Source organism: Caenorhabditis elegans, chromosome I, assembly GCF_000002985.6.
Source record: "Caenorhabditis elegans chromosome I".
NCBI classification, from domain to species: domain Eukaryota; kingdom Metazoa; phylum Nematoda; class Chromadorea; order Rhabditida; family Rhabditidae; genus Caenorhabditis; species Caenorhabditis elegans.
Window position 1 is genome coordinate 14,085,637 of NC_003279.8, and position 11,495 is coordinate 14,097,131.

General features: G+C 39.1%; 2 protein-coding genes, 1 non-coding gene and 1 pseudogene across 4 annotated transcripts; 2 read left to right on the forward strand and 2 right to left on the reverse strand.

Annotated features, from left to right (window-relative positions):
• Positions 1-51: 51 nt before the first annotated feature.
• On the reverse strand, positions 52-1,049 carry fbxb-94 (annotated as a pseudogene). The gene is made up of 3 exons: positions 967-1,049; positions 404-847; positions 52-362 (listed from the first exon to the last, which is right to left on the reverse strand). Coding segments are annotated over exons 1-3 (838 nt in total).
• A 1,401-nt stretch (positions 1,050-2,450) lies between these two features.
• fbxb-101 (F-box associated domain-containing protein) lies at positions 2,451-4,222 on the forward strand (the record flags this gene model as incomplete). Its single annotated transcript, NM_061058.2, has 2 exons — positions 2,451-2,540; positions 3,337-4,222. The coding sequence occupies exons 1-2, from the start codon at positions 2,458-2,460 to the stop codon at positions 4,220-4,222; spliced, it is 969 nt and encodes a 322-aa protein (NP_493459.1). The 5' UTR covers positions 2,451-2,457.
• An 871-nt stretch (positions 4,223-5,093) lies between these two features.
• fbxb-100 (F-box associated domain-containing protein) lies at positions 5,094-10,712 on the reverse strand. Its single transcript, NM_061059.6, has 2 exons — positions 10,623-10,712; positions 5,094-5,980 (listed from the first exon to the last, which is right to left on the reverse strand). The coding sequence occupies exons 1-2, from the start codon at positions 10,703-10,705 to the stop codon at positions 5,110-5,112; spliced, it is 954 nt and encodes a 317-aa protein (NP_493460.1). The 5' UTR covers positions 10,706-10,712; the 3' UTR covers positions 5,094-5,109.
• Y63D3A.12 lies at positions 6,535-6,673 on the forward strand. The gene has a single exon (NR_050723.1). It is a non-coding gene; the product is annotated as an Unclassified non-coding RNA Y63D3A.12 (non-coding RNA).
• Positions 10,713-11,495: the final 783 nt, after the last annotated feature.

The window sequence follows — 11,495 nt, forward strand, 5'->3', positions numbered from 1 at the left end:
TTTTAGGATTCAATCACGCTTTATTCAATCTTTTAACAATCAAATCAAAAATTACTGTAATACGCCCATTTCAAAGCTGCGTTTCATCGGATTCACAAATATGATTGCTCGGGTCCCATCGGTCCGCTCAATCTCCAGTCCTTCGATCGATGGGCTATTGTTATACACTTTGGATAGGCAAGATTTCCAATGTACGATGCCCTTTAGTAGTGTTTCATTGAAGTCTACGAGATTGTCCTCTTCCAGTCCAATATAAATCTCTTCCAGTCTAGGATTTGATCCTTTTCTCCAGTGTTGAAGGAACAGATTCAAATCGGATAGGGTAAATGGGCGATAGATCACTGCTTTCTTAGCATTGATGGCTAATAAATCGTTAAATTCCAGATGAAAACTAGAATCCAACCAAAGTGAATCAATGTTCTCTGTGAAGAAATTTCTAGATTTATCATTGTGAAGAGATCTGTTTGACAAGCTTATTTTGTTAGCAGTACGGTAGAACTGACTGAATATCCCACGATCAGCAGATCGAACGAAAAGGTCTTTCACCACTTTTATTTCTTCCAGGTTATAAGGTATGTCATTTTCTATATTTACATATACATGTTCAACTTCAAAATGATTGAAGGCGATCAGAAAGTTTTCAAAGCTCTTTCTTAGTGTAATACTTTAAATATCCCATTGACGGTCATCCCGCTGATTGGAAGCGTGGACTTTACTGGTCTTAGACCGAAAAAACATAGTGGCACGTCCAAATATAACTATTTCGTCATTGCTTATTAAGATGAAATCTGTTACTTTCATATTCAGAGACTTTACGGGAGTTGGTGAGACAAGGGAGAAACTCAGTCTGAAATAGATTATTTTTTCTTGAAGTATTGTAAATATTAAAGCAACTCACAAATCTGTAATCAAATCTGTAATCGGTTGGTTTTTTCTTGAAGTAATGTGAAAATTAAAGCAACTCACAAATCGAGGTATTCGAAATTCTGCAATGTTGTACGTAGGGCCTTGGATGGGAGGCGGAGGATAGGCAAAGATGGAGACGACATGGTTTGGCAGAAGAATGAAGGAATGAATGAGGAAAGGTGGAAGGGATGGCTATTATCGAGCTGACCTGGAAATTTGCACTCCACGGAAGATGGGATTATGAATCAATATATGTACACACAATTCATTCTATGTCTATTCTCTAATCCTCTCTCCCCTCGCGCAATGGTTTTCGGTCCTGTCTCGAGCGTTCTCAATCCGTCTTTTTCATTGTGTTCAAAATCAGCCGGGTTCAATTCCGCGCATTGTGGTCTTCCAGGAAGTCTCTTTCAGGACCGGCCTATTCCTGAAACACTGTATTTGTTGTGGAATGGGGAGCCATTCCACAATGTCTCGTCCTACAATCTCTTCAGAGATCTCTCAGACGAGGATTCTATGACAAAGAGCCGCAGAAGTCATTCTTTCTTCTGCGTCTCTCGCTCTCATACGCTCTCTCACAAGAGCCACACTCGCGCCCCACAGCGACATTAGCTGCGCGGCGACTCAAGCGACGACAGGATACGCAGCCATTGGACGCCACCACTTCAGTCTTGATGCTGCGCTCGTGCCGAACGGTCGGGCGTGGCACTTCTCTCCCGACGCATCCCCCATTTTCCTTTGTAATTGCCCCTCACTATTATTCATGTACTTGCTCCGATATCCAAGGAGAACCCGACAAACTCCAATAACCAAGGAGTTTCCAGGACTTCCCCCTACTTTATCCTCTCTCCCTCTTTTATTGTATTTCTTATAATTACTATATAAATTAATATATTTATACATTTGTTCTGTCACTAGCTCTATATTCAAGTCTCCTCGGGAGCAAGACCACCGCATTCATCCGCACTGCCACAGCGCTCCTTCCAGACTATACATACTCTTTCTTCGGTCTCGAGTCACTCTTCGTTACGGCTTAAAGGCTCGGTCGCCGCCTCCGGGTGCCACAACAGTATTCGGGGGGTTCCATCCAAATCTAGAACACATCAGATTCCAGCACTTGGATTCAGCAAGAGTTGAGCAGATTTTCAAGAACGTACCCTTTGCAACGGAGAGTCAAGGAAGCAAATTTAGGAACCCATGGTACAAAAGCAGTGGTATTCCACATTTCACTTGTACTGTTCACCTTGATTATTTTTGCCCAAAAATTTAATAAAGAACTTTAATAAGTCCAGAATAACTCATCTAAACTGTCTTGAAAAATTCCAGCTCCAAGTTTACAAAAGGATATACATTTGTCAGGAGAATTATGCCCTGCAGCCCTACTTTTTATATTTTTCATTATGCATCCAACCCCCCCCCCCCCCCCCCCCGAAAATTCTTCAGAGCCTGTCAAAAGATGCACGACTCAAGGCCGTCTCCTCCTCCCTTGTTACTCCCGTAACAAGGTCAGCAGTCCCACCGTCCGTACTCATTCATTCCTCTTCTACCGACATGCCTAACTACCCGTTCCCGATTCTATGGCTGCCCCCGAAACCACTAGGTCATTTGCTTCGAAACATGGATTTTAGAAATTTGTGAGTGATCTATATGGGTTTTTAACAAAATTTTCAGAGTAGAATCGGAGGGCTTCTATAGAATCCCCTAAATTTTCGAGTTTCAGCATGTTCTGATATTTTTCATGAAAATTTGTTAATGCAAATTGATTCTAAATGCCAAAAAACCTACTGTTCAAAATCTTTAGAAAAATCTATGAAAAACTACGGGAATTAGGTGCAACTTCTATAGAACCCCCTGTGTATTTAATGAATTCTTGTGTAAAATGTCTCCCAATGTCAAAACGTCTGAAATTTTGTCTTAGCTTACAGAAAAATGTTATAATTGTGATGAATTGCCGAAATTCAATAAATTCATAAGTCTCGGTAATCTACAACTAACAAAATATTTATAATTACTTTTTTCGTGATTTCCAATTTGAATATAGTAATAGCTTCAATTTAAATTGAAATACAGGCTCCTAAAAGGTATTCACGTTGTGCTGCCAGGCTGTCCCATCACGGTTTGATCTACAAAAAATGCGGGAATTTTTAATTTTTCGCCCCAAAAATAAGTGACGTCAGCACGTTCTTAACCATACTTAATACACTCTCTGCGTCTCTTCTCCCGCATTTTTTGTAGATCTACGTAGACCACATGGGGATTGAGGTCATGGTGCATCGACCAATCGACCGAAAACGCCTCACTCAATTTTGGTAGCTCATATATATCACAGAATTTAACGATATTTTTAGACGTTAGACAAAAATTTACCTTTTTACACAAGAAAATTCTGATAACCTCCTAAACTTCGAAGAAATCCCATAACCTTTTCAGAATCATCTTCTCGCTGACCTCAAAACCTGCAAAATGGCTGACGGAACTACTCAACATGGACGCCCCGATGATCAGTGTTCATGTGGACCACCAAATTAATATTATAGTTAGCTCTGTTAAAAGTGTCACCTACCATGCCTCCAACGGGTCTCTACGCGAATCTCGTGGCAAAATCGATCGACAAATCAATTTCCCAGGGAGCCTCAAACAATTTGTCGAGCACCTTTTACACATATTTAAAGAGCACAAGATAGATGATTTGGAGATAATGTGTAATAGTGTCTATCAATATAAGCCGGATATTCAAGCGTTGAAAGGGATTAAAATGAGAACTTTGAAGCTTAGGTACCAAGAATCAATTCTGAAAATGTTTGGGACAAGCGCGGATCGCATTGAATTCTCCACTATAAAAAGTGCGGAGTTGGAGAATTCCAAGGACATTTTGATTCAGAACTTTGATTATTTGAAGTTCGACTTCGAAGGTTCCCTGACAGCTGACAATTTGATCGGTATCAATGGCAAGGTGGTGAATATCTGGGCTGCTGACATCGAGATGAAAGATGTGAACATATTCCTGAAACACTGGCTGAAAGGTTCAAATCCCCGATTGGAAAAATTGATTCTGAAAACTTACCGCTTGGATACAGATGGAAATTCAGTGGAGGATTCAGTGGCTGACCTTTTCCGGGACTTGGATTGTGAGAGCATTGCTGAATCGCAATTTGAAATTCTACGCGACGACGAATCAATCGCTAAGATTTCGATTCTTGAGCATGGCTATTGGTATAATAAAATTCATTGTTACTTTTCATTGAATGAAGCTATGAACTTATATACTACATATTTTTGGGATATAGTTCATTTGCAGGAGAAAATTCTGCACTGACCCATCGTTATCCTTTCAGCCTCTCCCTCCAAAAAAAAAAGAGTTCAACAAGGAGGTACAGTCGCGACAGAACGATCGCTCCGCCAATTTTGCATGCGGCAAAGGGGCGTGGTTTAGTTGAAGGCGGAGCGTCAACGCAAGCCCGCGGCACGCTTTTTTCTCGCTTTTTTTGTGCGGTAATTTGCAGTTATTTTTATTTGTTTTCTGATCGAAATTTCACGATTTCGCTCGATTTTGTTCGTTTTTTCGGATAAAAAAGTGTTCAACTATTTTTTAAATGAAAAATAATCAAGTTTTCACAGTTTTTACTTGAAAAAATGCTTTGTTTGTCTCTCTTTCTTTAAAATACGATGCAAACCGTTAAAAAATCGCTTTCTCTTCTCATTTTCCCATTTTCTCTCTTAACAATTATCTTGTTTTTCAGGAATGTCAAGAATGAAATGGCGAGTTTTTAACGTTTTGCATCGTATTTTACAGAAAGAGAGACAAACGAAGCATTTTTTCGAGTAAAAACTGTGAAAACTTGATTATTTTTCATTTAAAAAATAGTTGAACTCTTTTTTATCCGAAAAAACGAACAAAATCGAGCGAAATCGTGAAATTTCGAACAGAAAACAAATAAAAATAACTGCAAATTACCGCACGAAAAAAGCGAGAAAAAAGCGTGCCGCAGGCTTGCGTTGACGCTCCTTTGCCGCATGCAAAATTTGCGGAGCGATCGTTCTGTCGCGACTGTATTGCCGGAGACAGGTCAGCAGCCCCCCACATGTCGACTGCCAAGAAATTCCCTTCAGAAACTTACCAAAATTATGGTGCATCTTGATTCTGAAAAGCATGGTGCATCGATTGGAAAACAAAAAAAAAATATATCACAATTTTTATTCATATCAAAACCAAACAAAAACCTCCACAATCGGACTCCACGGATCCACTGAGATCATCGCCTTTGCATCACCCTCGTTCCTTTCAATATGATATCCTCTGAATTGAAAGGTCTTACCACGAAATTGAACTCTCAACTTTTCCAGCTCACCGGGCGTGATTGCTCGGTGTGGGATCCCTTTGAGAATCTGCGCGACGAATTGCTCTTCAAATTGCAGGGGCTCCTGGAGAGGAGACCTGTAGTACCGCATCCGAGGGTTGGATCCTTTGACCCAGTGCAAAAGGAACAGGTTGATCTCCCGGTGGGTAAGGGAGCTGTGATCAAACATCATAAAAACCTCGATATGCATCATGTTCATCCCTATCAGATCTTCACATTGTATGTTCCCGGGCGACTTTAGAGCTATCCGGTGTAGATTGTGACAGATCACATCAGCCTGTGTAAGGGGGACGTTCAACTCGAGCTCCTCGGCTTGAAGCTTGAGAAGCTTGAACTGGCGAGTTATAGATTCTCCGACGATTAGCTGATGAATCTCTATACCCCTTAACTCGTCAAGAATCAAATCCCAACTCGTGTGAACACTGACTTCTCCGAGCTTCCTGAGGTGTAGAACATCCAGAAGATCCACCAGAAGATCTCTGAGCTTGATTTTCGAATTGATCCATAACACATCCTCGTCCTTGATCAGATCGAACGTCTCACCATCTGCAGATAGATATGAAATATCTGCTATAATATTGTGAGGGGGTGCGTAGAAGCTGAAAAAGACTTTAAAGCCGTTACGGACTAAAAGTCTTAGGGAGCCAACTTCGATTCCGACGCTTAGTTCGATGGCAAGACGTTTTGCGAGTGGATGGGTGAATGAGATGTTTATTCTGGAAATTGGAGCCTATCAGCCTGATAATTTGGGCCAATCACATGGTGTCAGGCTGTATCAATGCAGCTTGATCTACAAAAAATGCGGTAGAGTTCTCAACTGATTTTGCATGATTAAGAACGTGCTGACGTCATAATTTTTTGGGCGGGAAATTCCCGCGCATTTTTTGTAGATCAAACCGCAATGGGAAAGCCTGGCATCGCGTGATAACATGGAAATTGACAACACGTTTTGATCACTTGAGTTATTTTGAATTCACCTTTTGAACATTTTCACTGGGTTTTTTTTGTGGATTTTCGATTATTTGTGAGGAATTTTATGTTATTTTTCTACCCTTGCCCAGTCGGACCTTAGCCTAAGCCTTAGCATAGGCATAAGTCTAAGCCGGAAACTGTAAGTAAGAGCATAAGAATCTCTGAAATTTTTGAAGCTGGGAAATTAAAACTGATACTTCTTCCGAAAAATACTAAGATACGATTTGCCTAAAATTTTTTTGCTTTTTTTTAGCTTTCTCCTTAAAATTTTTTAAATTATCGAACTCCCCAGCTTATGGCCTAAGTCTCATCCTAAGCCTAATCTTTAGCCTAAATCTAAGCCGAACTCTTAGATGAAGCCTAAGCCTACGCCTACTTCAAAGCCTATTCCTAGGCCTAAGCTCAAGCCTACACCTAAGCCTAAGCCTAAGCCTAAACCTAAGTCTATGCGTAAGCCTAAGCCTAAGCCTAATCCTAACCTCATAAAAAGTTGGTTTTTCCTTGCGCTTGGAGCGTAAAAGAAAAGAATAAGAGCTATTTAGACTTAGGGTGCCCAACTGGAATAAAATATTGGAAATCCTTATGACACACTTAAGCCTAAGGGCCCGAAAAAAAACTAGGATGCCCAACTGGAATAAAATATTGGAAATCCTTATGACACACCGGCGGTATGGCGCGGCTTAAGCCTAAATAGCCACTTTTATCAAAATACATTTGAGCTCGCTTTGCGTTTTACAATAACTTCTCAGACTCAAAAGTAATCTGTGTATATTTTTCAGTAATCTAAATGAAAACTATACATTACTGAGAAACTTGGAGATTTCGTAATATTTGGAGGGAAGCGAACAACCTTTGGGGATATTTTTTCTTAGTAAAGTTATTGAATGCCATTATTCAAATTCCTATCTCATGGGAAGAAAAGTTCAAATTCTGTACCAACAGCTCGCCTTGCGTTTTACAATAACTTCTCAGGCAACTCAAAAGTAATCTGGATATTTTTCAGTAATCTAAATGAAGATTATTTCTAAGAAATTTGGAAATTTTGTAATATTTGAAGGGATGCGAGCAATCTCTACATATTTGCGATCAACCTTTGGAGATTTTTTTCTTAGTGAAGTTATAGAATGCCAATGTACAAATTCCTATCTCATGGGAAGAAAAGTTCAAATTCTGTACCTGCGTATATTTTTTTATAACTCCGTTCTTTCCACAAGAAAGGCCTTCTTCCCATGAGACAGAAATTCAAATATCGGCAGCATTCATAGGTACAGAATTCGAACCTTTCTTTACATGAGATAAGAATTTTATATCAACCAAATTAACCCTCCAGTAAAGTGGGACCTTTGATGAGTATAATCATTCTGATGATATTTAATTCCGATGATTAATCCATTTTTCTTTCTCTCACATTTATGAACTAAAAATGATTACTAAATTAAGGCGTGATATTCTAAGGTGTGATAACATATGATATTTATTTTTAAGTTTAAATAAAGTTTTTTTAATTTTATTTTTGCTAAAAGAACGAATAGTTTACAACCGCCTCGCTCAAATGTATTTTGATAAAAGTGGCTATTTAGGCTTAAGCCGCGCCATACCGCCGGTGTGTCATAAGGATTTCCAATATTTTATTCCAGTTGGGCATCCTAGTTTTTTTTCGGGCCCTTAGGCTTAAGTGTGTCATAAGGATTTCCAATATTTTATTCCAGTTGGGCACCCTAAGTCTAAATAGCTCTTATTCTTTTCTTTTGCGCTCCAAGCGCAAGGAAAAACCTTCTTGTAACTTTTTATGAGGGTTTCATATATTTTATTAAAATCGGGGCGAAGCCCTGATTTTAAATTCATATTGTTTTTGTTTTTGTCTTCCACTATCCCTGCAAATAGGAAAGAGAATGTGTTCTTTCTGATGAAGTAAAAATCATCATAAAATCTTGAAAACTGAGAGCAGGAGGTAATATTTGAATATATTGGGTTGTAAATGTGTGTCTCTCTGTGGGTGGGGTGGCGATGTGTTGGCAGCCAACCCTTCAACGAACTGTATCTCCCGCCTGTATCTCCCTTCAAAGTGAGAATTGGGTTACAAAAATTTGAGGGAATATGAAAAAAGGTGTAAGGATTTCAAAAATATTAGTTTTGAAACACCAGACCAAACCACTTTTTCTGGGCAAGAGGCAAAAAATTAATTTTTTGAAAAATTTCAAACTGGCACAAAATTTTTTCAAAAACAAATGTTCACAAATTGTTAAAAGATTCCATTTTCTATCAATATTGTTCATGGAACACAGGAAAGAAAACAAAGATTCATCAAAAAATGAGTGAAAAATCGCAAAAATTCGAAAAAATCAGAGCTGAAAAACTCGATTTTTTGGCGGTGCTGAAAAAAATTTTCACTAAAATTTTTTTGAAACTTAGTTTTTCGGATTTAGCGTCAAATTTTAAATCTAAATAAAAAAACAAAATTGAAATTGATCTCAGATTGAGTGAGTAATAAACGCTCAAAGTTGAAAAATTAACAACGCAAAAACGGCAGTAACTTGCTTCAAGGTCGATTATCTCAGTGCGTTTTCACTCAATTTTCAAAATTTTTTTGCTGTATCGCTTTAGAAATATTTTTAATTTCATTTTTTTTCCTCAAAATCAAAATATCTCAAACGACCGCCATCCTACGAGAAGGGAAAAAAAAAGTTTTTGGAAAAAAAATCAAAAATTTTTTTTCTGCCTCGATTTTCAAAATGAAAAAAATCACTTTTTCGGAATAATTTTTACTTTAAAATGTACCTACGATTTTTTTATACAATAATTTCACCTTGGAACCAAAGATTTCTCAAAGACAACAGCGCACGAAGCGGTGGTTTGCGAAAAAACACGAAAAAAACACACCGAATTGCGAATTTGACTTTGGAGCTCTCTAAAAGAGCTCATAGCTGATGGATCTGGATGATTTGTATGTTTTTCGACGCATCTCGTCGAGTACTATAAACTGCTAAAAAATCTCGTAAAAATCGCAAAAACTCGAATTTTCCTGCAAAAAAAAGAGGCGAAAAATGAGAAAAAAAACGTGATTTTTGGAGGATACTTGAAAATACTCTTCATATCTCGGCTCAAAGAGCTCCAATCTTTCTGAAATAAAGCATACAAAGGTGGGGCAAGCTTCTTGAAGAGACAGCAAAAAACCGCATCAAAATCCATCCACCCACCGTCAAGTTACACGCGCGTTTTCAAAGTGAACAAAAAACAGCACATAAAAAAATTTAGACGCCCGCACCCGGACTCGAACTTTTTTTATATTTTGAAGCTTAATATCTCGGCTCCTGTACATCGAAATTGGCTCAAAATTCACAAGAAAACTTATTTCGCTACGGTAGTGCTGTCATTAAATTTTCGTGAGCTTAGGGAGAAAACTGACAAAACGCCAAACTTTCAAATTTTAAAAAATAGTTGAGGGTCATTTTGAAAACACCTTAAGCTCCATAACTCGGCGAGTTTTGATGGAATCAATTTGAAATTTTACACGGAAGCTTCTTGGTGGTCTATACGCCTCTGTGTAAAATCGCTTTGATCGGCCAACGGGAACCCTTTGAAAAATGAAAAAAACGCTGTAATCCTAACCCTAAATAGCGTCAGTGGGGGAGCTAACGCTCCCCCACTGACGCCAAGCCTAGGTCTCAGTCTAAACCCTTAGCCTAAGCCTAAGCCTGAGCCTAAGCATGAGCCTAAGCCTAAGCCAATGCCTTTGCGTAAGCCTAAGCCTAACCTTTTGCGTAAGCCTAAGCTAACGCTCCCCCACTGACGCCAAGCCTAGGTCTCAGTCTAAACCCTTAGCCTAAGCCTAAGCCTGAGCCTAAGCATGAGCCTAAGCCTAAGCCAATGCCTTTGCGTAAGCCTAAGCCTAACCTTTTGCGTAAGCCTAAGCTAACGCTCCCCCACTGACGCCAAGCCTAGGTCTCAGTCTAAACCCTTAGCCTAAGCCTAAGCCTGAGCCTAAGCATGAGCCTAAGCCTAAGCCAATGCCTTTGCGTAAGCCTAAGCCTAACCTTTTGCGTAAGCCTAAGCTAACGCTCCCCCACTGACGCCAAGCCTAGGTCTCAGTCTAAACCCTTAGCCTAAGCCTAAGCCTGAGCCTAAGCATGAGCCTAAGCCTAAGCCAATGCCTTTGCGTAAGCCTAAGCCTAAGCCTAAGCCTGGACCTAAGTGTAAGCCTAAGCCAAAACTTCTTCCTAAGCCTAAGCCTAAGCTTCTTCCTAAGCCTAAGCCTAAGCCTTAGAGACAGTGAGCAAAACGTGTTGTAAATTTTTTTACCATCGATTTTTGCCGGGAAATTCAAATTTTAAACAGTTTCGGGCCCTAATAGCCTAAAATCTATAAATTAAGAATTTAAAGACTTACAAATCCAAAGTATCCATACATTTTAGGGCTATTCGGCGGGATTTCGGAGGAAGTGATAATATTGGAAAAGGTAGAGCAGGCATTGGCGGGAGGAAATATTGGAGATATGGTGACCCCTTTGCAGGCCAATTTGGTTGTCAGGGAGTGTTCTTGTCTTCTCTGCGTAGTCTCTAATAAGACGGACAGGTGGGGGGGAAATATCGATTCTCTAAAGAAAAAAAAATTATGGTGCATCGACCCCCCAGTCCTTTGGCAGCCTTACCTCCGGAAAACTCTAAATTTAAAATTTTTTTTCAGGCCAAATTAGTTTTAAAAAGACACGAAATCATCTGAAGAAACTAAAATTTAAAAAAAAAATAGAATTTTTTTTTTCTAAACATTTTCCAAAAAAATGCCCGAATGGCGCAGTGGGATTTCCGCCGGCTACCAATCACGAGACCGGGGTTCGAGTCCGCGCTGTGACAACTATTTTTTATTTTGCATGTTTTGTGAGTTTTAGGTAATTTTGAGCAATTTAAAACGGAAAAATCTAGAAATTTAGAAGGAAAAGTTTTTAAAAAGTCGAATTTATCAATTTTCTAGTTTTTTTTGCTTCTAAAAATTTCCAAACCGATATATTTATTTTTTCTGTGGCTAAACAACACCCCTAGAGGCCTAACATAACAAAATTTTCTGAGCAATTTTAAAAAAATTGTCCGAATGGCGCAGTGGGATTTCCGCCGGCTACCAATCAAGAGACCGGGGTTCGAGTCCGCGGCGTGGCGAATATTTTCAATTTTTTGCCAATTTGATGTGATTTTTAGCAATTTAAAACCTCAAAACCTAGAAATTTAGAACAAAAAGTTTTTGAAAGTTGGGTTTTGAGTCGAAATT

Bases quoted from the DNA above. Each gene is read 5' to 3' on its own strand.
- fbxb-100 (NM_061059.6), bottom strand. From the start codon at position 10,705: ATGCCTGCTCTACCTTTTCCAATATTATCACTTCCTCCGAAATCCCGC. The intron at 5,981-10,622 runs GTAAGTCTTTAA...TCCAATTTCCAG, and splicing joins TGTATGGATACTTTGGATTT to AATAAACATCTCATTCACCC.